At 41.2% G+C, this 27954-nt stretch overlaps 1 protein-coding gene across 3 annotated transcripts in view; it reads right to left on the bottom strand.

Annotated features, from left to right (window-relative positions):
* Positions 1-27954, bottom strand: part of PPP2R2B (protein phosphatase 2 regulatory subunit Bbeta) — a 315483-nt gene that overhangs the window by 218886 nt on the left and 68643 nt on the right. Inside the window, exon 1 of one of the 3 annotated variants that reach the window (XM_054977070.1) lies at positions 15008-15344. The exons of 1 other annotated variant lie outside the window; for it this stretch is intronic. In XM_054977070.1, the coding sequence (XP_054833045.1) occupies positions 15008-15344 (337 nt within the window). Of the gene's footprint in view, positions 1-14760; positions 14852-15007; positions 15345-27954 lie in introns of those variants that run through there. One more of the 3 variants, XM_054977072.1, reaches the window with a different exon arrangement.

The following is a 27954-nucleotide window of genomic DNA, read 5'->3' as shown; positions in this document are numbered from 1 at the left end:
GTTAAAATATTGAAGGATGTGCCATTTTTGGCTCGTAAAAGAAGATTTAAGTATAAAAGACTTGCGGCTTTCCTGAGGAAATGTGATGTAAAATACAAATGGTTGTTTCCGGAAGGCGTCTGGTTCAGATATAAGGATCAAACCTACAAGATTACATCGGAAGTACAGCTGACAGACTTTTTGTTCAACCATCAGGAGTTTCAGCAAGAAGAAAGCCCAAAGTCTGAAGGGGAAAGTGGGGGGGAGGAGAGAACGAGCGCAGCTGTTGCAGCTGCGCAGAGAACTGAGACCGAGACGCAAACGGGGGGGGGGGGGGGAGAAGACCTGATCCTGAATGTAGTCTGTATTGTATAAGATCTACCAATCTGATAGCATATTAGAAAGTTAAGTTTAAAGAAAAATTGCAGCATGAAGGGAATACAAGGCATGTAGAGTAGTTTGTGTTTTTTGTTTATATGTTGTTCTTCCCTTTTCCGCAGTCCCCCCCTTTTCCCTTATATCTTTGTAGTCTTTTGTAGTTTTTTATGTTAGATATTAAAAATTAAAAAAATTACAAAAAAAAATTATGCAAGGTCTTTTTTCAAAAACAATTTCATCGAAACACTGCATTTTAACGCTATTTTTGAGTCATTAACTTCCCTAGAGGTGCCCGGAATGCTCTGTTCAAACAGATAGCTATAAAATTGCTAACCTGGAACTATAAACCTGTATTTTAGCCTAGCTGATGGAGACACTCCAATACCAATTGTTTCCTCTTTCTCATCAGCAGCAATGCTGTTAAAAAGGGAATGTATATTAATGTATTTTTAATAAACAAATCTGCTACCTAGCAAATTTGCTGAGGCCTTATCTCTGTTTTGGGTAGGCAGTGTACTAGTATGGTTCACTGGTCAGCTATCAGGAATAAAATTCACTAAGCAAAGTAGTCATAGTCATGGATTGGTAGAGCTGGCACTGCACGCAATAGATTTTTTCCCTCTTCAGAATAATTTGCTTGACTTTAAGAACACAGTGGTTTAGTGGATAGAAAGCTGGACTTGCTTGTACCTGGGCTCTCCAAGCCAAAGATTTACTAGTATGTATGCAAGTTCTTCCCTACCCCTGTTCTCAGTTTCTCATCTGTAAAATGGGAATATAAATGTATAAAGATTTTCTTTTTGTTTTAAAACCATTGCCTTTGGACCTTTAATTTAGCTCCTCCTTATGTTATCTTAAACTTCTACCTCAGGAGGGCTCTGGTCATAGCCAACACTTTTTATTTCCCCTCACACAGCTTCTGGTGTTCTCTACTTTACCCAGGCTTTTACTTCAGGAACACCTTCCCTTTTTTGTATGTATGACTTTTATATTCTTTTATATTTTATATTCTTCATTCATTCATTCATAAATGCAGGGTAGGCAAAGTAAATGCATCAGGCTATTCACCCCACTACTCAGGCTACATAGCCAGATGCAAAATACCTGGTGTCAAAAGTGAGCAATGAAGAGCATATTTGCCTTTCTGAGAAGAACAGAACCACCACTGCCTCCACAGCTACAACCCTAACCATCTAAACCTCTCCATTTTCCATAGCTCTGCCATAAAAACGGCTATTTACAATACTTTTTTCTAGTATTGCTTTCTGGAAGCAGCTGTGCATATATTATTTCTACTGCTTACAATTCTACCCCTGCAACTTGCAATGCCAAACTCTTCTCAGCTTGATTCAAGCATTACAAGCCAGACAAATTTGCACTCCTGGCCAGGTAATTATGAATTTTGGCAATATTATTAACTGCACCTGCAAATCCTAAGCAGGCTGTGCATAGATTATAATACTTAAAATTTAACCTGTATTTTTATTACGTAATCAAAGCTCTTCGAATATGTTAACCAATAATCCTAACAGCATTTATATCCTCCAGTAATTAATAAGGGAAAGAGGCTGAAAGACAGCAACTCACATAATGCTGCACGCTGATTTCATGGCTGAGTTGAGCCAAGCTGAGAAATAGATCCAGAGGAGTTAGCCGTGTTAGTCTGTAAGACTAACCAATTTTATTGTAGCATAAGCTTTCGAGAATCACAGTTCTCTTCGTCAGATGCATGGAGGCCCTCCATGCATCTGATGAAGAGAACTGTGATTCTCGAAAGCTTATGCTACAATAAAATTGGTTAGTCTTAAAGGTGCTACTGGACTCTTTTTGATCAAGCTGAGAAAGTGGAACTTCCAGCTCAAAGGCAATGCTAAACTAAAAATGCTACACACTTTTAGAATAGACAAAGTCTTAAAAGAAAACCTCATTCAAGACTCCTAAGAACAGTAATTCTCACTACCAATTTTCACTGTAAAACTTCCCACCCCTATTTTCAATAGTGACTTACAATCTGTGTAAAATGAATTGAAATCTGAAACAAAATACCATAAAGTCTAGTGGACTTGGAAATTAGGGCTGCTTGTTGAATATTGTCAATTGAATTCCTATTATTTAACCAAGGTCAGATATTGTTAACTATCTTGTGAAGACAAGAATGCAGCTTATTTTTATTTCACTGTGGCTCCCAGTCATTTGGCAGGACTGGGAGCTGCAGCAGCCAGGGCAGACCTAGCAGCACAGCAATGCTGCTCCTAATATAATGGCAGGTATCTTCAAACTGGAGCACTAGAAGACATCTTGCTTGCTGAAGAAATAAGGGAGTATCTTCTTCATGATCGTTCGCTTTATTTCTCCTTTTTTGTAATGCTCACAATTCTAGACAGTCCTTGCTGTTCCATGATAAAAGCCAAAAGAGGAGGTGTTTCTCACTTCTATAGGAGTCTTGTGGCACCTCAAAGATAAACAGATTAAAACAGGTACCCCTCTATAATTGTTCATATTTAGAGAAAACTTATCTTTTAAAAATTGTAATAAATTTTAACAAAGTTAATTCCGTTGTTTTACAACAGTAAAGATGAACTGGTGTTTTTTAAAGTAGCATGCATCAAATCTGTTGACAAAGAATTTTAATAGCTCTAATGAAGAGGACATTTTAAAAGTACTTGAGCATTATTTCACAATATTTGACCAGTAACTGCTCAAATCTTTTTTTCGTAGATCAGTTGTCAAACTTTAATCAGAAGCAAAGACTATCACCCCCCAAAATCCTCTTTTGAATTAAAGAAGTCCTCACAACTAGCATGGAACGTTCCTTAAAAGGTAAAGGTAGTCCCCTGTGCAAACACCGAGTCATTACTGACCTATGGGGGGACGTCGCATCATGTTTTCTTGGCAGACTTTTTACGGGGTGGTTTGCCATTGCCTTCCCGTCATCTACACTTTACCCCCAGGAAACTGGGTACTCATTTTACTGACCTCGAAGGTATGGAAGGCTGAGTCAACCTTGAGCTGGCTACTGAACCCAGCTTCCACCAGGATCGAACTCACACTAGTGGAAATACCAGTACTAGCAGAACATATCTAGATTGTGTCCTGCATAAGCATGCAAATTAGCATCAAGTGCCTTGTTCTGTATAATTTATTCTGCTACTGCTCACCAGAAGGTGCGGTTAGAATCTACACAAGGCCCTGAAGCCCCACTGCCCGAACAGTGGAAATACTTATTTATTAAAAATGTTTATAACCTGGCCTCAGTAACAATCCTGCTCTGCTTTTCATCACATATTCTTTACAGAGTTTTTAAGCCAAACTTTTAAAAAATTGGTGAGATTCTCACAAGACTGAATTCCTATATTGTATGGAATGTATCATAAAATACATAACCTGGGCTTACATGGAAGCAGCACTCATGGACATGTTGGTTTAAAAGGGTGCACTTATCTGCTGTTTGAGACTATGCAAGCTTTAAGTTTTATAAACAGTCTTCAGGAAGAAAGGCAACACAGAAACGGAAATAGCTTCCTTGAACTTGTGATTATATGTAAACTGTAGTCATATGTTTATGTTCTTCAGTTCAAGTATATTATGCATATGAACAAATGTGGCTAGAATAAATGGTGTTAATCTTTAAGGGGCCACAGGATTTGTGTTTTATTTTATATATTTATAGTAACACATTTTACAAAAGCAGATTTCGTATTTTTAAAGCTGCTGTCATAACTAAAGAGAGCTCTTATCAAGTCAGTTCCAAAAGTTTAAAAAGCTTTTAGGCTCCCAGCATAGCAAACAAAATCTTTTAAACATTTTTTCCACTGTAAGGAAAATGCATTACGTTGTTCTACAGAACATCCTAGAATGTCCCCAGCAGCATTAGATCCAATGAAATAAAACTGAATCAATGGCCAATCTAGAAAGGTACATGAAGCACAGAAACAATGATCTCAGAACCCACTATCAAGAAGTGTCAGCCCTTTGTGCACAAAGTACTTGTAGATCATTTCATTCTTTCCCTAGAATCAAATATCTGAAGTGGCCTTTTACAATACATGAGGGCATGAGTGTGCTTCTGACAGGCTGAAGATACCTTAAGCCACCATCAATGTGAGATAACTTCTAAGCATATGTTTTAAAGGCTGCCCCAGGCACTTCAATGGCAGAAGGGGGAATTCATGTTATGAAAGCTTTCTGCTCAAAAATAGAACACCTAGCTTAAACAGGTCAGGAATGGCACAAGTACTAAGATGGGAAAACGAGGAACTAAGAGGAGAATTGCAGGATTAAATGTAAAAAGGAAAGATTAGGCTTTGCAACAGATTGCTAGAGAGAGATAAAAATGTCAAAAGTGCATTCAGTTGCAGAATGAAAGACTGGGGGAACAGTCCTATAATTAAGGAACAGGAAAAGGCATACATATCCCCTTCCATAAGGCAGATTATCCTGTAAGTATTCTTGATCAATGCCTGTCCTGAAAAAGTCCTTCTGTGGCTCTTCTATTTAGTGAGTCGCTATTATAAGACAGGATATTTCTGTCCCTACTTACTGTTTTGGCCCATCCTGTAGCTTAAACTGATTGTTTTATATACTGCTTTAGTGGATCTGGTAAACCACTGTCCTCCTCTTTCTGACACAGTAGTGGTGGCAATTGCCATCAAGTTGCAGCCAATTTATAGTAACCCCACAGGGTTTTCAAGGCAAGAGATGTTCAAAGGTGGTTTGCCATTGTCTGCCTCTGTGTAGCAACCCTGGCCTTCCTTGGGGCCTCCCATCCACATACTAACCAGGGCCAATTTTGCTTAGCATTTGAGGCTACCTTCAATATTCTTAAATATTCAGAAGTCTTCTACATGCATTGGTCACCTTTCCCCAAAAAGTATGCCTCCTAGGCAAATTGCATCATGAAAATATGCAACAACATATTTTATGTCATGAAAATATACAACAACAACAACAAAATCCCACCCTATGGGATACTCTGAGTTAGCCAAGAATTTGCTGGCATAGAAGGTCCAATGCTTTTCTCAAATCAACACAACAGGTATCAAAATGAGCTGCTTGACATTTATAAGGTTACATTTATAAGGAGTAAAATAAGGACCAGAATTCAAACTAGCAAGGGACGGGTGGTGATTTCCAGTATACGGCTAACTCTGTGAGCTTGTTCCCATGTAAGATTGTCCCCTAACAAAAGTGTTTTGAAAATATTCCTACTGACAATGTATTGTCGAAGGCTTTCACGGCCGGAGAACGATGGTTGTTGTGGGTTTTCCGGGCTGTATTACCGTGGTCTTGGCATTGTAGTTCCTGACGTTTCGCCAGCAGCTGTGGCTGGCATCTTCAGAGGTGTAGCACCTTTTGGTGCTACACCTCTGAAGATGCCAGCCACAGCTGCTGGCGAAACGTCAGGAACTACAATGCCAAGACCACGGTAATACAGCCCGGAAAACCCACAACAACCATTCCTACTGACACATACTTCCCAAGAAGTTCACATGGATTTTTCAATCTATCCTAACATTTTACACGTGCTGATATATCAATCATTCCAAAGTACTCCTCCCGCAACAAAAACAAGTACTTCCTGTGATACAGGAGGTTTTTCAAGACTTGATGATGTTTTTGAAGGCTTAAAGAGGAACAGTGGTAAAGATATCTACCGAAATATGTTCAGAACAATACCTACAATACTGCATCTGGTTTATGCAGTGTATTTCCTCAACAAAATTGTATCTGCAGAGAGATTGGATTCCTTTTGAAGAGACACCTAGTGGTTGCCTCAATAAAATTCAGTTCACAATAGCTCTTTTCCCCAAGACATCAACCATATGTAGAACTGCTTCCATGGTATCCACACTCCTCATTTTGCTGCTAATTCACCAAGTGACTTGGCATGCTACTTATTCCGCAAACCACTGCCAAAATGACTGCACAGGTTAATTTGAGATACTTAATCTAGGCAGCAGCTTGGGAGTTTAGCAGAAAAGGGAAAGATTTATTATTTCAGGTATGATTTCTTGGCATTCACATGCAGGTAGGAAAGTGATTTCTGAAAGATTGCAAAACATGCAGGTGCTGGTAACATCAAAGCCTTCCAGAATTACATGCTGAGTATTTGGTTCCTGTCAACAACCCTATTCCCAAACTCATTTTATATTCTTAAATGTTAACGTCCAACTGAATTCAACTTGGGGAATAGAACTGGGCCTCAAACTGTGACAAGAGAAGATAAATATTTCAATACCTCTTCAGATAACGGTATCTAATGCATATTGGACTGTAATTTTAAGATGAAAGATATATTTCATGGGCATTTCACCGTGTCAGCCATTTTGTCTGCTTTGAGTTTCTTTATATTACTAGGCTTTGCTCCTTTCCTATAGACATCCTTTGTGTTTTTCCACCACACCTTGCAGTTTTCTGAGGCATCTGAAGATGTCTGCTGTCCCTTTAGGTCTGAGGCAGTGTATTTTGTTGCTTTGTCATTGTGATAGAATGCATTTTAAACAAAAGTTTCCACAGACATACAACCTCAATCTATCAAGGTTTAGTTTACAATAGCCTCCATCAAGTTAATCCTATTTTCCCAGAGTTGCCCAGTTGATGACTATGACGGCCCCTCCTTACTTCAATTTCCCCACTCACCAAAATCCAAGTTTGCTCACTGTGGCTGAGCAGCCTCAAGTAGCACATCTCTTGTTGTGGTTTTAAAGTTCTTTTTGTGTCCCACCCTGATAAACAGTTATATTTTTGGCTTTTTAGCCCAGTCCAGAAACTTGATAGGGGGAAAAGGAGGAGCCCTCTTCTGCTGTGCATGAAATGGTACTGGAGGCTGAATAATGTTCAAAAGAAACAGAAACTTTATTCTATCCTCACTGAGCCTCCCACCAGCCTCCCACGAAGTGTGGGGTTATACAGTGTTCAACGGCCGGCTGCCCAACATATGGGTACAGCATGGGGCTATGTAGTGCCCATTTGTTTGCTGAGCCACGTATGGGTTGCAGTACATTACCTGTCCGCTTCTCTCCCCCTGTATGTTGATGGGAGGAATCTGGAATTGACCCCATCTTGGGACAGTTATTATCTGTTTGTTGATTTTATGATGAACTGTTGTTTTATGAATTGTTTTAATATTTGTATAATATTTTTATAACTGCTGTACCTCGCCCTGAGCCCGCTTGCAGGAAGGGCGAGTTAGAAATGTAATAAATAATAATAATGATAATGATGATGATAATAATAATCTACTGGCAGGGATGGAATAAGCGCAGTCAGGGAATGAAAGTGTTGAGGTAAAACTTGCCAGTAGAACAGAATATTAAGTTTCAGTCAAAACTGTTTCCTTTAAGCTTAGTTTTTACGTTGTTATTAATGAGAGGTGTTTGGTTAAATACTTTGGTTTCAGTAACATGTTTCAACTTGTGCTGGCTTTTATAGTTGGAACTAGCAATGGGCATAAACTGGAAAAAAATGAACCGTGCAGTCGTGGTTCGTCTCATTTCATGAACCATGAACTTTCACGAACCTGCCCCAGTTAGCAAATTGGTTCGTTTAGTTTGTGAAAACATCACATCCAGGTCAGCAAATTCTCATTTCCAGGTCAGCAGAAGGTCACTTCCAGGCCAGCAGAAGGCCATTTCCGGGTCAGCAGAAGGTCTGCAGGAAGTCTATCCCCTGTTGCCTAGGAAACTGATTGACCAGCGCCAGGCTATCTGCAGTGACAAACCAAAAAATGAACAAGGCTAAAGTTCATAGTGGTTCGTCAGAAATGGGCTCTGATGAACCACCAGTTCACGAACCATGAACCGGCCCAGTTTGTCACAAACTTTGGTTCATATTTCGGTTCATGCCCATCTCTAGTTGGAATAGTTAACTAGAAGTCTTCCTAAAGACAATGTTGTTACAGTTAGGGCAAACTTTTTTCTCCTCACTTCAGAGGTGTACCTGCCTGACTCTCCTGGTCAGACTCTCTCACACACTCAACTCCAAACACCCAGCTGAACTGAAAATTCTGTCAGAACCAACTGTCATCCTAAAGCTGATTCTGACTAGCCCTAACCAACTATAAATAGCATTTCTCATTCTTGCATCTTTACACTGTAAGCATCCATTAAGGGAAGATCCAATTGCTTAGTATAACCAGGTATTGCTATATGCTCAAGTATAATAAATAATGTCTATGCCCTTAAGGATCAAGAAACTAACAGCTAGGGAATTACTTAAAATAAACAGAAAATATTGACAGGTGAAGTTAGCTTGCTTTTAATTACTTGTTTTTATATTATGTTGTTTTTATTGTAAACTGCCTACAGCAGGACTCTGAAGAGGTGATATAGAAATATCCTAAATAAATAAGCAAACAATTTATTGAAACTGTCTGAGAACTGGAACTAAGACAGTAAACCTCAGAACACTTTTTTGGAAGTATGCACTGTTGAATAAAATGGGACTTATTTTTGAACTACTTAGGATTGCCCTAATTGAAACTCAAAAGTAAAAAGCCAACCTGACTCGCTTGCTCGTATTGATAAGATTCAGCAGCACTGGCAATACCATTTGATTTTTGTTTTCATCATGAAAAAAATATTCTAAGAGATCAAATATCCTTGCTGTATGTTCAATCATATGTGACTCTGATTTGGATAAGGACCATAGAGTTGGAGGAAAACTCCATTATATATTTCTTCAATTTCGTTTCATTTATTTGTTTGTTTTATCTACTCTGCGCATGCCTTTTATTGCCTGACTCTCTTGCTGAAACTTAAGGCGGATAACAGAACAAAAAATATTGCAATCAGACAGAAGGGAGACAACCAACAAACAATGCAATAGGACTAGAGTTACCTGAGGCAGGATAATTCTATGAACGCAAAAAGCTCACTTAAATGTTGGTGCTTTGTAAATATTTTTCTAAACTTCTAAAAATACTTTTTATGTGATCAAATGCCAAGCACTACCTAGAGCAGAGGAGATTCAAAACTGATTAAGGACTATGGAAAACAGTAAGGTTGCAGATGTCCTCTGAACTGTTCATAGAAACATAAGACAGAATCAATGAAAGAAAAGAGGAGAGAGACGGTAGAGATGAAAGTCAAATTTGGCAATGAGAACTGGATGATCTATACCAACCAGTTCATGTGAACAGACAAACACAGTGGCAATAATTTTTGTCATTAACAAGAACAAGGAAACAGGGCTTCAGCGGTTGGTGGCATTGCTCAAGAGGCAGCAGAAAAGAAGTCCTTAGACCACGGGCATATTCACACAAGAATTTCTTAACCACCTACTTCAACCTGTACACTTCCAGGAGCACAGACAGGTGTTATAATTTGCCAGATGATATATAAAAGATCCTGGTTTTTATGGATTCACAGAAGACATATTAAAGATATTTACATAGATGCTATATTATACACAATAGCCTTTAGGGACTGTTACTGCTTAGGGATACATGAACACTCACCAGTTCAGCTCATGGTGTCAGCACTGGTTATGAATAGGGAACCAATTTTTTGTAGTTGAGTTTGGCTGTTTGAGAACAGTTCAGACCTGTTTGTTCAATTACTCTTCATGTATTCAAGCAATACAGTACAGTGCTTCATGCATTTACACTGTCACACAGCCCAATGGGAATTCTATCCTCTCCTTCCGCCACAGACCTGTTGGTTGCTTCACACCACTCAGCATCCAATCATATAAACAGCAAATCAGTCTGACAGTGAATACAAACAAACACTGTATTTTTAAAATCAGTCTTAATGCTTGGTATTTAGGCCCATATTAATATTATTTTGCATATGTACATTTTTTCATAGCCTATGGAAAGTGTAATCCACAATCCACCTGAGCCACTTACCTGACTGGAATATCTATGACCCTATGTTGAATCATCTCACCTACTACACAGATGTAAATGTTCCTGTGAGGCATGGAAATGAAATACCACAACCACACCTGCTGTGCATCTGCAGAACTGTTCAACAACCATTCAAGGCAGATGGAAGACAGGCACACAGATCAGAGGCTTAGCTCATGGGTGATCACAGTTATCAAACATGGTATATTTTCCTATCAAATGGTTTTTCCAGAAAGTTTGTGGTATCCCTAGTTACTGCTAAATGTCACTTCAAGAAAACTAAATACAGAAACAAGCAAAGATCTCTGAGAAACTAAGCTATCTTTTATATATGATTGAGACAGATTAGTTTCAATAGACCACTGATCATCCAGTATTAAAAAATGATTTCCCCACCCGGCAACAAAAAACCATCCCTCCCATGGCATCATGAAACTACATCACACAATGTAGGCAGGGCTTGCACTGAAAGGGTAAAACTACACAAGAGATACTACTGTAGCCATTAACTGTGGTCTATGAATTCTTCATACTATATAGAAGTGTATCAATCAAGACATGCCTTTATGTTCATAAAATTATTCAACTAGCAACACCAGAATATGAAGCAAATTACAGTACTTTCCTTTTTAATTTTTGTTACTATGTGGATACCATCATTTGAAAATCAACAGAGCACAACCATCATAAGGCTTTCACTAAAGCAATTCACAGACAGATTCTCTATGCAGTGAGTGGGTAACATTGGATTCCATGTATTTTTTTTCCTTTTCCCACTAAAGCCTAGAAAATGCTGCATTGTTTTACATGTATATAAGGCAGATGTTTGTCAAAGCGAGCATATACACTTCAGTTGTTATTCAGACATTTACAATGCAATCCTAAACACACTTACTTCAGTTTAAGCCTACTGAGTTCAGTTTGGTGGTTAAGAGCAGCAAGACTCTAATCTGGAGAACCGGGTTTGATTCCTCACTCCTCACTTGAAGCCAGCTGAGTGACTTTGGGTCAGTCACAGCTTCTAGGAGCTCTCTCAGACCCACCCACCTCAGAAGACGATTATTGTTGGAGGGATAATAATAACATACTTTGTAAACTGCTCTAAGTGTGTGTTAAGTTGTCCTGAAGGATGGTAGATAAATCGAATGTTATTATTATTATTATTAGAGTAACTGCTTAGTGTTGCACTGTTAACTGTTCAACATGCACACATTTGTTCAGAATTGCTATTAAAATTACTGCAGAAATGGAATAGCAGAAATTGATTCCTAGCAAGGAGATGTACTTCCAGTTTTCCAAAGCATTATTTTACAGCTGTCTTTCAAGAATTCAAGGACATTCCTTGAGAAGATCTCCTAAGTACTAGCTGGATGAAGTGCTTTAGGAGATATCCAGGTCAAATTACATCATTATTGGTGTTCAAAAATGAATCATAAGATCAATTGAATGCCACACATCTGCATGTTGCCTAATTACCATCAAGAATAAAATGGAACCTTTTAATTCACCAGCATAAGCTGTCCCCAAGGGAATGAGAGGCCACCTCCCCTTTAGTCATAGCATGATGTCTAGCGGCAAAATTCTGCTGTGGTAGCCTTTTGAATTCCTTGGCCTGCACCACAACCTACATTGTCTATTAAATCCTTACTTTTCAACCTTATTTTCTATTCCGTTTAGAATAGATCAAAGAGAAGCTATTTATTTAAAGGTAGTTTACAATAATAACAAACAAAAGAAGAACAGAAGACATTTATGGCAAGTATACAAAAATGTTTGAAGGGCCCATAAAAGAATCACATTTAGAAAAGCATCTTGTCACATTTAATTCAACAGCTAAATTTCTACTAATTTTAACTGGATAAGAATACAAGCCATTTTGCTTTATTCCAAAAATAATGGAGATAGATATACCTAGTCTTCTTACTGAATGCTCTCTACAATGGTCCACAAGACAACCTAGGCTGAAATCCTACACACAGAAAACCCAACTGAATTTAAGCAGACTAACTATCAGCAGGACTGCAATTTTTTCTGTCCATTAGGAGACAGATATTTTAATTATCTAAACTACTTTTTAAAGATGTAATGCATGCAGCTTAAACACTGCATTTGCTTTGTATGTATTGGGGGTTTGTTTGCGTAATGCCTCAGTCTTACAAGTATGTAACACTTAATTTTGAAGGACTATTGTCAGAACTCAAACATGATCCTTCAGCCTCTGACCTTGAAGTTCTGCTCCCAGCTAGAGATGTGGAGATAGGCCAAGCTACTCAGCTGTGACAAAATGCTCTCTCTATACATCTTCAAATGTACCACTTCATGTTCCAAGGCTGACCTAGGGCATGGGAAGTTTCAGGGCCAAGACAGGCTCACATTAAGCTCCTCTCTGAAACGCAAAGAAAAACTGCCCCTATACTAAGTGCATTGTGCTCAGACATAAATAGCAGGTTAGTTATATGTTCTAGAAACACATAAAAGAAAGAACAGGCAACACGTAAACAGTGTGCAAAGCCCATACATCTGAGGAAAGGTATGCACCAGTTCTCAGATATCATGAATGAAATCAGCTGTTCTTACTGACCATCTGACCAACACAAATTACATTCAGCGGCCTCAATGGCCTTGGTGTCCCAAACAGTTAAGAAGGAACAAGGAAATTATACTTGTCCCAATAGATCACATGCACTGACCATCTCTACATTTGGAAACCTCATGAAAGTATCACGTTTTTTTTCTTTCAAATCTCACTATATTCCATATTATTAGGTCAGTATCACATGTTTAGGCATTAGCCCTCAACAGGATGGAAATATTTCCACACTGTCAAATGCGAAACTAAATGTTTGGGAACCCTGGCATTTTGACACATGGGATTTTTCCTGCCCTTGAGTATAAATATTTACTCCAATCAGAAAAAAGCAACAGTTGCTGCTGGTTTTCTACTCTACAGCTGTTCATTACATCCCTCACCACACTTCATCCATGTTTCCTTTAGTTACTCTATCTCAAAGGGATAGTGCCACACTTAGAGCAATATCTGATTCATGTTCCCATTATAATTCAATGTCCCCTTGGATCAAAATTGCAAATAAACATACTAAGCCATAATTTAGCAATTTAATACTTAAAATATTGTTTTTAGAAAGCTTAATAATTACTTTTATTTCATCTCCATGCACACTGTGTCCATTTTACAGATGGCAAATAGAGGCATTAGAAACATGCAGCTGATCTGAGGCCATCCAGCGGCTATCGCAGTCAGCTTTGATCTTCCTTCAGGCCAGCATTGTCTCCGACATCAAAAGAAAAGGCTATGCACTCATATGATAGCATTTGTCCTAGTACAGTGGTCCACCCTCAGCCAAAAAAATGTCAGCTAAATCCTACAGAATTCAACTGTGTGTGTGTTTGGGGGGGGGGGCAGTCATAGAATCCTGTTTTCTTTTTCAGCCCACCTCCACCTTATGACCAATGGTACAGAAGTGTCCTTAAGGAACACAAATTTCTAAGACTACTGAAGATGGGTAACAGGATAATCAGAACACAATCCACCACCTTTGTGACTTTCTCAACCTCTCTGTTGTTCTAGTACTTATCTGAACATGAGACAAACTATAAGCAATTCTCCTGAAACCATTAGATCCCATGCCTCAACCCACATATTTCACAGAAACTATTGTTTTATCCCTTCCCCGCCCCAGAAATGCTGCCCCCGTTTTATTTTCAAAGTCAAGGCCAAAATTCTTCATTCCTTGCTCATCCAAGGCTCTGTTTCAAGACACAAGATGAGAACAGTAAGAAACCCAGGGCCAGTGAAGGTATTTCTTTCACCCACCCCGGCTGTCCTTCCTTTTATGCCACCACTCAGCAATGTGTTCACTTTAAGCCCCACTCCATTTCTGCTCCCAGTTGATTCAGCAGAAATGAGTGGTGCAGCATTGCCGGTGCATTCTTTCCCATAAGCATGTCACCACCTGCCTGAAGACTCTCTTGCCATTTCATTGGACACCACTTTGGTCTGTCATCATGATACATTTCCAGGGTTTTTTTTTTTTTTGAGGGCCCTGATGCATTGCCTCGGCCTGGGTAAGCAGCACACGCCTTGCCTCATAAGCACCCATTAATTAAATGTGCACTTCCTTTAGCAATAACGGGAACCCAACCTGCGAATGCTGATTTCAAGGGAGGCTGCCGACACCTCGAGAGCGAGAGGCGAGGCTGCTGCTGAGACATCAAGGCGTGACCAAGACCCAAAGGAACTGGAATGAACATCACCCTGGGAACGTTCACGCAGCCCGAGGGACCTTCTGTCCTGATCCACCTGCTGCTCGGGCACAAGTGTACCAGCTACATATGGCGTGCCTTAGACCTGCGAGTCTGTCCCTAAATCCCACCACAACCACCACGTCCCTGGGATCTCCCCTAGGTTTGACCGCCACAAGCACAACGCCATTCTGCTGCCTTTGAGCTAAGTCGAGCTTTGGCAAGGCGTCTCCCCGCAGTGGACTGGGGCTGCTTTTTTTTTTGTCCTAACCCGCTGGGCCATCCATTACCTTCTGTTGCATAGCTGTGATCGCGCAGGAAACTGTTGTTTATCTTGCGGGTATCAATGTCCTCCTCCATTGACAGCGGGCTTACTTTTGTGGGAAGTGAGAACAAGCAGGCAAGTATCCATCATCGCCCCACCACGACTGGGATCAGCGGAGAGGAGGGAAGGGGAGCTGCATCGAGCCAAGCATGCTCCTGCCCTGCAAGGAAAAATCAAAATAAAAAAAGAAATGCAAGCAAGCAAGCTTTCACCTCCTCCTCCTCCTGCCAGGGACGCGGCTGTTGCAAAGGTCCAGATCCCCTTCTCTTCCCGCCGCTGACGCAAAGGTGCAAATCTCCTTCGCCTCCACCAAGGAATGGGGATGCGCAAGGTCCAATTCCCCTTCGCCTGCTGCTGCTGCTGCCGCTGCGGTTGCTGGCGCACGAGCTCCGAATTCCCTCCTCCCAAGGCTGCCGCTGCCGCGCACGATCCGATTCCCAGCGAGGCTGCTGCAATCCCCAGTTCTAGGGCGAAGTGCCGCAGCTGGGCTACTTCGTGAACGCGATGCCCAACAGGTTCCCCTGGCGGCTGGCGAGCTCTCCTCCGCATGCAGCAATTCCCGGGGCTGCCCAAGTCAGGACGCCTCCAGCCACAAAATGGTGTCCGTTACTGCAAAGATCACGGCTCCGGCGCCTCTCCTTTCGCTTTTTAAAAAATCGACGGGGAGGGGGCGCGGAGGGGGCGGACTGCTCCGTGCAGTCCCGGCCCTACGAGGCGGAGGGGGGTCTCGCGGGGGGGGGGGGGGCAGAACTGGCGCCGCTGCGGCAAGGCAAAGCTAGGCGGGCGGTGGCGCCGCGGGCTTGGGCTGGCTCTGCTGCAAAGCGCCGCTGCGAGGCACAGGCTTGGGAGAGCACGCTGCTGCTGCTGCTGCTGCTGCTGCTGCAGTCGGAGGCTGCTTTGGCTTGTGCCGTAGCGACGTTACTTGCTGCTGCTCGCTGGAACCTTATGGTGCATTAAAGCCCAGGCTCCTCCCATACAGTTCGGCTTTGGCCAACCGCGGTGGCGGCCTGGGGACTGTTTTTCGGCAGCGGCAGCAGCAGCAGCTTTTCCACTGCAGTGGAGCTTTCGAGGACCACCCCTGGAGAGACAAACTCGAAGGAACGCCGGAAAGAAACGTCCGAGGAAACCGCGAGGCAATCGCGACAGAGCAGAGCCAAGGGGGGCCCGAGGGGTGGAGCGGGTCTCAGGGCGAGGTAGGCCCAGGCAAGCCCACGTGCTTATAGCCCGCCTGGGCGGCGATGGGCCCACGTGGAAGGATCGCAGTCAGAGCTGGGCGAAGCGCTCGTCCTCGGAAGGAATGTTAAGCCCTGCAGATGACTCCGAGACCTGGAGGGAAAAGGGATGGCTCCAGGTCATCTCAATGCTTTCATAACTTGGATTCAAGAATTGTTCGTTTCTTTCTTTCTCCTGTAACGGCAGTGGGATTTAGACAGCCCGTGTGTCGGTTTGTAGCCAAAGTACAGGGGGCTCTGGCGAAGCCCTATTGAATTATTTGCCCTCTGTTATATCTTTATTTTTCTTACTGGTGGGGGGAGTAGTTTTGCACGTGAAAGCTTCAGAAAGTCAAGGTTTTAAAAAGGTGTCCAAGGCAACATTTTCAATCAAAGAAAAGCTGCATGTGTGCACACCTTTTTTCTGTTATCATACATTCTGCCTCCACCAACAGCATGCTTGGAAGCCTCAGAGTTCTGTTTGGCTGTGAAAATTACCACACCAAATCCTGAGTCACACAAGCACTGTTCACATGTTATAATTAATGCAGGTACATCCTGCTTGTATGTGTGTGTGCGGTGCACCTGCTTTCAAGAAAGAACCAGCTTATGTTCACTTTACAAATAAAAATAGAGGCCAGTACTTTGATAAATGTGTGGTTTCAATCACGTATTCAGCTGTTTGTGTTGAATGTAACATGAAATTTCCGCAACACAAGTATGAAGAAAAGTCAAGTGTACAATGTAGATGGATATTGTATATTCACCGTAACTTGTGAACAGTGCCACACATGGAAGAATGGGTGGCAAAGCCCTGAAGTGGCAAAATGGATTGCAGGCCCAATTTATTTATTTATTTATTTATACTGTCTTTCTCACTGAGACGCAAGGTCAATTACACAGTGCAAGTCAATAGGATCATTCTATCACTTCAGGACTCTGCCCCACCATTCATTTAACTGAATGTGCTACCAGCCGCACTCAGCTACTGACCTGGCTGCAAGGCATTGCTGGTGTTAGTTACTTTAAAGTAAAAAGTCAAAATGAGGCTCATCTCCCAGCGTAAACCTCATTTTAAAAATGCCACTGCCACAAATAATGACTAAAAGCAGAGAAAGGGCCCCTATGTGGAATCTTCTGCCTAAAACTATCTATGGTGGGTTTGAAGGCCCCTTATGGATGGAATCAGGAAGACGTAGTAGTATGAGCCATGCGATTCCTTTATAACAAGCAAAGATGGCCTTTGCTTTCCCTGTTCTTATATAACAGTATAATATAAGTGGGGGACCAGCAAGGACTTGTGGGGGGGCATCTCATGTTCCCCTCCTGCACCATGTCTTCTTTCCCTTCACTTCCTCCCATAAGCTTTCCCCTTTTCCTGCTTCCTTTTCTCCTACCCACCAGCCTTTGTCTCCCTGTTTCCCCTTTTTCCCCTTCCACCCCAGGCAACCTCTCCCCTGTGGCCTAATTGTAAGATGCAAGGACTTGCAGTGAGTACTTCATTTTTCTGTGTATCCCCTTCCCCATACTATTTCTTCTTTCCCTCCTCCCGGCAGCCACATATGTCCTTCTCTCCTTCAAACTCATTAAACAACATATTTTTTATTTGTCCCCCATCTTCATCTGTATTTACTAAATTACTTCATTTATATATTGCCTTTCTCCATAGCACGGACCCAAAGCAGCTTACGTCATGCTTCTTGCCTTCATATTATCCTCACAATAACCTTGAAAAGAAGGTTAGTCTGAGTGTGACGGATCAAAGTCACCCAGTGAGCTTCCACAGCAGAGTGGTGTTTCAAACCTGGGTCTTCCGCATCTTACTCTGAAACTCTTACCACTACACTGGCTTTAAGGGGGGGTGGCTGCTGTTGCCCAGCCTGAGAAAGTAATGCAAGTCATATGGTATTAAGTCATCCGATGGTTGTTTCTGGGCCTCGTCCCAATGAGTCCTCCCTCAAAGGCCAAAACAGCTCTGAAAATGGCCCTTCCTCCTTCCCCTGCCTTTTCCTGACAGAAACCAAGGTTGGGATACTGATCTGTTACTTGGTTGCTTAGCAACAGCCACTGAGGACATCTGGTTAAAGCTACAGGAGCTCTTAATCGTTTTTTTTTTTAAAAAAACCCTGCAAACTTGGGGCATTTTTCAGATGTGTTGGAAGATCTGCCCTGTTTGTTCATAGCTCCAGTTTCCAGATTTAAGTATCCACTGATCAGGGCCACTGGCTCACTGGCTGTTAATGGTTTATCAGGCCAGCATTTAGTTAAAAATCTGAAGCTAAACTGCGAAGGAGGAGTTCCCCCAAATTCAAAACTAGTTAAACCAATAGGTCAGACACTGAGTTCCATTTTGGAACTGGATAGCAAAGGTGGGGGAATTTGGAGCAGATTTGAGTGGTGTTCCTTTAGGAATAGCACTGTTTGTCTGTGTGCCTTCCTGCTTCTGACTTGATTTACCAATGTATTTGTAAATAAAACAAATTAAAAATACCGCAGCTCTTCAATATTCTCACCTCCCAAGGAGTGGCCGCCCAGGATGCCTCACCACTCAAAAAGGTTTTTAAAAGATTCTTCCTAGTACATGCTTGCTTATTTTTGTTGTTTGTGCATTTATCTGTTAAGTGTTTAGAAAGCTGACATTTGTTGCTCTTTCTCTAATTTCCTGTAATTGCTAGTAAAGATTGTCTACTCTTAGATTAAAATAACAATTATGCATCAGTTAAAAGTCATACATTTAAAAAGTATGCAATATTTATCTTATTCTTACAAAGATCCTTTCAAGATATGGTACTCATGAGGCCAAGTCTGAACTTCTAGATTTGTGATTCACATTGTAGAAGAACACTAAACAATTTCATTGAAAAGAGGCATTATTGGTTTCCCATTAGTCATTATTTATATTGCTTTTAAAAAAGAACTAATAGGAACAAAGCATGGACACTGTGTAGCCACTAGTTGTAGCAACAGTGCTTGCCTGCAATTTTGCAACCTAGGGGTCTAATATTGCAGTTTGATTGCAGTTGACAACCTTAAAGATTTGAAGTGGAGTTTGGCTTGCAGTAAAACTGTAGGATCTGACTTAAAAGGCATAGGGTGGGGGGAGGCACATCCCCAGGATATGAAGCTAATCTTAGAGTTGCTATCACCAAATGTTTTCCTCTCTTGATTGTACTTACACTTCCATACTTTCTAAAACTGGACAGAAACTTAACATAAATTTAATTTTAAATAAAAATGGAGTTGCTGATTATTTTATACAATTTTATACTTTCCCCCAATTTTATACTTTCCCCCAATTTCCTGAAATCATAGGCCATGTGCTTGTTTTAGTAGTACATATACACAAACTGAAGATTAGCATGGTCCCTCCACAACAAAGGGAGACATGTGTCAGGTCTGTTGCCCAGAGTCCCTCCATCTTCTCTTGATTTGCAATCATCCTCTGTATGTGTGTGTGTGTAGTTTTTCACACAGGCCGTCCAGCTCCTGGGAAGAAATCATGCTTATCTCGGATGGCTCGCCACAGAGGCCTTGAGACTTTTCCTGCCTACTCTCCCACTGACTATGCCCAGCTGGTTGGGCACTGAGGGGGGGGGGGCTCACAGGGAAGGACTGGAGCTTTGTAGCAAGCATTCCATACGTCATTCTCAGCAAGAGTTCTGTGTACAGCCAGACGCTTTATTTTGCTTCTGTGCAGTCTATGGACATATATACGCTTTTGTTATTGTTTCCCAATAAAAAAACCTTGATTCAAGAGAGCTTGGATTTCTTGCTGCAAGGGGGGAATCGGCTTCAACGTATCCTGTTTTCCATAGCCTGACAACATGCTATATTATTTTTATAAAGGTACATGTTGTAGACCACTGATAGGCATGCACATGGTCTGACACCCAGTGTCTTGACACCTCCACTGAAAAGGGTTTGAAGAGGCAGGACTGGGTAAGGCATCTATCTGATCCCTTGAAAATCTGCTACTAGTTGGACTAGACATGACTAGGCTAGATGCACTAATGCTTTGACTCAATATAATGATGGATAATCATTCTTTTGTTAGACTTCTGCTAAAAGATTTCCACCAACTAACCTCTACAGTACTCAGCTTAATGTGTGGTTAGTAACAGACCTTCTTTGAAACTAAATGCGATACGAATTTCCCATCACCGACCACCACCATTTCTGGAGAATCAGCAGCAGGTCCCAAACAAGTATCTAGGAACAAAAAAGAACACAGGAAGGCTGATTCTCCAAAGACTAGCAGCTGTGCTAAACAACTGACATTGATATGAAGATCCTGTAGGAAAGTGAGAGTCTGTCTGTCTCTCAAGAGAAGTTATGATGAGACAGAACAGTACAGTATCAAAGGGAATGCTAGCTTGAGACTGGGAGGTACAAGAAGCATCTTTGTTCAAACAAGGATGCTCAAGTCTTTTCAACAGTATTTGAGAGCAGGGAGCTGTCCCTAGATAGCCTATGATTGATGGTGCTGAAAGCTGCTTGAGTGAAGATGCCCTTGCTATGCTTAAGGAGAACCTAAAATGAAGGGCTCTGGTTTTGCAGCTCTCTAAGCTCCTAACCTGAAGCTCATGGTCAGAAACATAAAGGACTTATGTGTGAAACCCAGTTCACACATACAAGCTGCATCCTCAATGAGTTATTTGTTTTGAATCAGCTCCCCCTCTGTTCCTAGAATTGTTCCATCAGTTTCAGTCCTTGTATTCCCAATATGCCCGAGTGAAAAAAGCAGGAAAAGCTAAAGGCAGGTCCATATAATATTCTATTTACTGCACCTGCCTGTGAAGTAGGATAGGGTTCATTAGTGGGGGCTGTTACTATCTAAAGGATTTTTTTTTTCATTTTATGCCATCTTTAGAGGCATTCTTGCTAAATCATTGAAGGTCGTTAATGGTCCACGACCCTATGCTTATCTCAGTCCTTTATAGAGATTGCAATCATAGGAAATAGCAGGCATGTTGCCAACATAATGCAGTATTCATTTCCTTTTAATGGTTACTAAGTGGATACCCAGTCTGCTAAACGTCCCTGCTTCTAGTCAAGCCAAGTGTGCATATGTGCCAAAGAACCAGATGCCCATGCTGTAAAAATAACATACATGGTTGGGCATCTGGACAATTACTACCAGCCAAAATAAACCCAGAAGAGTTTGCATGTACCTGAACCCCTAATATAATCATTTGAGTACATTTTGAATCGAGCATTTTCCAATGTATATCAATAAGGCATGTCAAGTGAAGAGAAAATAATATAGTGATAATCAATAGAAATTTCTCCTGAATGCATATGGCCAAACTGAATTAGCAATACTATATTGGACTGCTTCACATGTTGCATCTTTTTCTACAGGGAGACAATTTCAGCATAGGAGACAAAATACTATACATCACGTGTGAAGTGTGGCAAAAGTGTTTACTATGAGTACATGGACTGGGACGCAGCCATCTCCCAAATATATCTTTTTAGTAATATTACACCTTTGGGAGAATAGTTTTCCCTCTCTCAGTTGGGAGATAAATTCTGAAATATATCCATCATAAAATGACATAAGGAAATGAATATGTCTTGACTTGGCCCAACACTGGGGCTTCTGGGACAGCATTCATTGAAAATCACCTGTTGCGCCTAAGAATTTATAATCTGTACGGATCCTGTGACTATGTGACATCATTCACTCATTCTGGATATAAAATCCCAATGAAGTCCAAGTCATCAACTGCACACAGTGCAAGGAACATTCTGGAACCAGTGGTTGGACTCAAAAGGAAATCAGGAACAGTTACAATAACTGCGCTTATATACTGCTCTTCTAGACAGATTAGTGCCTCGCTCAGAGTGGTGAACAAGTTAGTGTTATTATTATCCCCACAGTACAGCTGGGGCTGAGAGGAGTGGCTTACCCCAGGCCACCTACTGAGCTCATGGCAGTAGTGGGATTCGAACCAGTAGAGTGCCGATTCACAGCCAAACCACTTAACCACTTGTGTTTAGAAAGAGTGGTAGCAGAGGTGCCTGCTAAGTTTCAGACTATTGCTGTTTTGTATTTCATGGACTGACTGCAATCACTTTTCTGCAGAAGCACTGTGGATTGTCATAGTTCTTTTATTGAAGTTTGTGGAGATTTCTCTTGCACCTCAATTTTTTTGTCTTGCTTTGTTAGAGCTAAACTTGAACCTTCAGCTTGTTAACCATGTTACCATGCTTTCCTTCATATGCCCATGGATTCTTTATCCATTCAATTCTATGCTCAGGTAGAACACATCCTCTGCTAGGCAAACTTATTTCCCCAGACTGATTCATCCTTAAATCTTAGCCTTGTTACACGAATTACTTGGATAAGCTAAAAAGAAAAAACCCTGACATTATCCGTATCTGAAATGAAGAAATAAAAAGCTATATGATGTAGCTTTTATTCCCCTTGGTATTTTTAAATTTAGTTCTTTATATGCTAACGTGATATAAGAAATATACTGTATGAACCTGTCTTGAATTAAATCCATTCTTCTTTAAAGTTTGCATATGCATAGGCCAAACTGCTTCCGTTACTCAGTAGACTTTTAAAAAATGAAAATCTAATGCAGGAGACTGGCTGTTAAGAGGAGAGGCAGTTTAATGAGGGAGTGGCTGTTTACAATGCAATCCTAAACAGAGTCACATAGTTCCAAGCCCACTGGAGTGATGGAGTCTGCTCTTTATCTCCAGAAAATCAAGTTGTTTTTCTCTCAACAAGGAACAGATATGGGTAACCTGTGCCATTTGCCCACGGGCGGAAAAGCAGTTTGGGGAAGATAATTTTTAGTAGAAAAACATCAGAACGAAAAAGGGTTAAATAGATCTTCCTCCTGCTTCTTAGTCCATCCTCCAAAACTGTTTTTCACACATCTCTGATTTTATATGTAACTTGGCCTCTAGGCAGTCAGTGGTACATATCACAGCCATAATTTCTCAAATGTAGGTTGAGCTTTCTCTTCCTGCCCAATAGCCTCATTCATTGAGCCAAAATAGCCCTGTTGCTTTGCTTGCCACCACAAGCCTGAACTTGCCTAATCTATTATTTACCTTCCTCAATCACATTGTGCCCTAGGGCTAATTTCCCAGTCAAGCTTCTCTATACAGCCAAAATTTCCTTTATAGCCAAAATTGTTGCTCTGAGCCTCTTCCTATAATGTACATCAATATAAGCACACCAGTATAACCAATTCTTTTTCCTTAGAACATGAACCCCAAGAACCATTCATGCAATTGCTCAGAAAAGTACACATATCCAAGAAATGCTGCAGATGTTCTGTGGATATCTGAGAGTGTGGAGAGTGAAAGTGGGAAACTCTACAGAAATAAAGGGTAAGTTGCACATATTTCTTTTTCTTGCAATGGATGACCTATAATGAAGTAAGACAGCCAACCTAACTCAAAGGAAAATTCCTTCCTGACCCCAAAGTGGTGATCAGCATCATTATGGGCACACAAGAAAAGCTGCAAGAGCTGTGCCCCGTCATATACTACTTATGAAAAAAATTACATTTTTTTCTTTGAAGATCTTTTAACTGTGCATGAACACTCTGTTGTGTAAAATTGTGTCCAATTCACCTCAACTCAATAGTGCAGATATATTTGAGGGATTTATTAGGTTATCATGTCATCTTACCTCCAGAGATTTTATAATATAAAAATTACTGGCACGACAAGTCATAAGTATCCTTCTGGAGGTGTTCCACCTCATAAATCCTGAGGCAGAAATTTCACATGCCACAAATTCATGTTAGATCTCTACTGAAAACCAGCCGCCACGTACATAAAGTGGAGATGCTTTCACATTGGATACCATCTTGTTTAGGAGCATATTCTGTTTGATAAACGCACTACAGTTAATGGTTCTAAGTTAACCTCATATCATTTGATTTTGCCTTCTAATATTGTCAGAAGCACTACTATTGTATTACAAGAACCACTATGTTTTTGTTTTTAGGTTCTGCATCTTCAAGAACTGTAAAGATATAGGAAATTCTGCAAAATGAGAAACAATATGAAATTTACAGATATCCAAATATACTAGTTTATAAGAGCAGTTCATCTAGGGAAAGGTTTTAACATCAATTCAAAGTATTAAAACTTTACCCAGAAAAACAGCTCTCATAAACTAGTAGTATATATATTTGGATATCTATAAATTCCATGTTGTTTCCCATTTTGCAAAATGAAAGACCCATTGCCCTTTCAGCTTAATAGAAATAACTTCCACTGACTACCCCAGCTTTGTAGCAAGCCCCCGCATTACTTGGATATAGCCATGAACAACCTGCTTATTATGCAACATGCGTAGTGCTGATTCGTGAAGTTCATTTATTCTCAGCCCTCTAAAATCAAGGAACAAGCCTTGACAATAACTAAAAGCATTAGCAGTCCTAAGCACAAATGCATTTACAGATTAAAATTCACTAAAGGTCAGCATGTAGCCTGTCACTGTTCTCCAGCCCCCCAGGTGTCCACCATGTCCCATTCTTTGGCATATCTTGACGAGTGGAGGTACTTTTCACTCCAATGGTTTTTGCTTCCATTAGAATAGCTTTAATCACCCTTCATGTATGGAAGTAAAAGAGTGAAATAAAAATTATTATTATACTTCAATTCAGTACTTGCAAATGTTCCCTTCCCAGCTTTACCCTTCTCAGCAAAACACAGAAGATGAAATACATCAGCTAATTCACTTTTACCTTTCATATCCCTATTAATTTATCCATTTCATACACAGCTTTTCTTTGATTTCCGACTGTTAATTTTCACCATTTAACAAAATTTCTATTGCCTGCATTGTGAAGGTTCCTCTCAACCTGCAGAAGTCATTTTCCACAGGAAGTTAAATAATATTTTCTTGGTAATCAACGTACACCTTTAAGTTTGAGAGGGGATATTTCTAGTTCACCATTGTAATGCTATGCAATGTTATTATCATCTAAGCTTTTTGATTGCAGTGGCTTTAGATGGGAGTAACTGTACACATGACTGCACTGCAAGATTCATAAAATTATTTTTTACTAGAAAAATCACTTTACTGCATTACCAGTGCAGTCCTATGCAGAGTTACTCTAGTCTAAGCCCACAGAAATAAATAGGCTAAGACTGGAGTAACTCTGCAGAGGATTGCACAGTACTAGAATGATTTACAAGGCTGGAACAGATCAGCTGCTACAGTTGAGGGGGAAATGCTTCTTTCCCCGTTAGGCTAAAACAGCATGGGGGCCAAGGAGAAACATTCACGTTACCCCCATAAGTAAAACAATGACTTTTATCCTGGAGTTAACTGCTTGAGGAAACGCTTGCCAGCCGCTAAGATGGCATCTATGGTCCAGCGGACTTTAACCTGTCAAACTCATCTGAAATCTGTGATTCCAAAACAGTCCTGCTTCCATTTTCATACGACAACATGGAAATCCTACTTGACAGAGACTGTATCTAAGAAAGGGCACACCTGGTGACTGATGTTACAAAGATAGCATGGGATCACATAGAAACATAATATGTTTCCAACAGCTGTGTGGAAGAAGAAAGGGACAAAAAACTAACAATAATAAAGTGGTAGTACTTGAATCTGCAGTTGGATGGATCACAATGGCACTTTTAGACCTAAACACTCATGCCGTCAGGAGCATTCATCCAGCAGTGGATGTTCCTGATCGCACAAGCACCAAGACCTTAGTGAGGCCACAAGTCTTCCCTGCTGATGAGCTACATTCCTCCTCAAGGTAAGTTTTAAGCTGAGAACCATTGGGAGCAAAATTTCTCCAGCTCCCAATGGTAATGAATACTCCTGACCACATAACCAGATGGAGTAGCCAGTCCCTAATGATGCAAGCCACTAGCCCTCTAATTCACAAAAGTGAATTTTTGGGAAAGGGAGACCAGCATGAAGCACTGGCACAGAGTTCCTCTGAGTAGTCCAAAACTATGAAGCCCTGGGCAGAAAGGTACTTTTTCAGGAATTCTCTGAGAAATCCCAGCCCAACTTACCTGGAGCCCCATTCCCAGTCTGCAGGGGCGTGGAGGTGCAGTGCAGAGTGGCCACCATCACCCCAGGGGCCAGCAGTTCTCAGGAGCCCCTGTGGGCTGCACAAGCAGCCTAGATTCAAATTGCCCAGCCAGCCAATCATTGTTGGGCTGGCTGGGCTTGTGGGGTGGGTCTTGGCCAGCAGACCTAGAAGGCAAGGTTTTCCCTCTGGTCCACTGGTTGGGTATAAACTTGAGCCAGCCAGACCATCAGCATTCTGCCTTTGATCCAGCTTCCCATCCATACCATCCCCCTCAGTTTTGCAGGATTGGTAGGTTATAACAGTTCAGGGGTTTTTCCCCTTGATCATTGTTTTTCTGGTTCTGTAATGCATTTTTGGGGCGTTGTGGTCTGTTGTTTTTGCTGTTCTATCTCTGTTACAACTTCAGGAAGTGGAAGTTTTGGCACTAGGCCCAGATCCTTTGGGGAGGAAACAGGGCCTGCGAGCTCAGCTTCCCCAAATTTGGGGATCCCCTTAAAGGATCTTGCTGGTGATGCATTGCAGGGACAAGCCTAGCTCGAGGGCTGTTGAGGAACGCACACTTCCAGGTGGCAGGGGGATTCATGTAGAGGTTTGCACCCAGGTGGCATCCCATGCCCTGTTATCCCATGTTTCCCCCCAGCAGGTGGTCATTGGCTGGCAGGCAGGTCAGACAATGCTTGGATCCGCACCTTATGTTGTACCAAGGCTCCATAAACCAATGAAGTTGTCGCCTTTTTATTTCTAGCAAATTTTCCCTGTGTCTTGTTTTTCACCTTGCCCTCACCCCTTTGGCGCTAGACTTGCAAAGCTCAGAAAAAACAAGCTAATTAAGAGACCAGTTCAGAAAACCTCATCCATCATTAGTGATGACACAGATACCCATCTATGCTACCTTCATTTCTTACTGTCACACTTAACTAGTGCTTTGTACCAGACCACGGAGAGAGACTTATAAACCTGGGCTACTGGAAAAGTACTGAATCAATTCCTCTCCCTTGCCCTTATTTTGGATGTTAACACTGAATTAACTTCTGAATTAACTTCCTCCTAAACATGTCATTTGCATTATTTCTGTAATTATCAGTCACCAGTGAACTTGCCCGTCAATCATATTTATGGACTTTAGCCTGAGTATTTGAATATTAGTAAATTACTGAATACTACAAGGTTGAATTCAGTGACTTCCTTCTGCCAAGCTGGATCCAGTGATTCCTTTCTGCTAAGTCTTTGCCTAACAGAAAAAGACATCCTCCATCAGAAGAAGCCTTAACGTCAGTACCTGACTGTTTGCCCCAAGTAGGCAGCTCCCTCGGCCATTTCAGGTCAGCTTTAAAACAAAACCCTCCCTTTAGACTGTGGTACCAGTCAGAATTGGGCACCATGTGCCTGATTTTTAAAGGGTACAAAACTGGGAAATCTGTTCACAGAACTCCTCATAAGCCCTTAGAAAGAAGGGAATCATTGAATCTGAGGGCCAAGCTACACATGACGAATGACACTTGAACGGCAAGTGGATTGAGTGGAGGGCAAGTGAACAGGGAGAAATACACTTGCTGTTCAAGTGTCATTCGTCATGTGTAGCTTGGCCCTGAGTTGGCAAAAGGGAGCCATTATATTTTCATTGGATCAAAGTTGGCAAAAGCATTTGCTTACATATATTATATTTGCTTATATATAGTATTTATTATATTACAAAAAGGAACATCACTGAAGACTGACAATACACTGAAATGATGTTAACTTCAGCAACGTCCATGAAACATGCAGCCCAATTAAATCAACCTTTGGCCACAGAGATACAATGAGATGTAAAGTGAGTGTAGCACAACAACTAATATCTGGTCCCATTACCAACATGGCCAAGCTGTATTCTCTTGTGGGAGTTAGAGCCCTAAATGCCAATTCTACGCT

This window comes from Eublepharis macularius, chromosome 4, assembly GCF_028583425.1.
Source record: "Eublepharis macularius isolate TG4126 chromosome 4, MPM_Emac_v1.0, whole genome shotgun sequence".
In the NCBI taxonomy this organism is placed as follows: Eukaryota; Metazoa; Chordata; class Lepidosauria; order Squamata; family Eublepharidae; genus Eublepharis; species Eublepharis macularius.
Note: the sequence above shows the minus strand (reverse complement) of the source record. Positions and strands in the feature narration are given on the sequence as shown.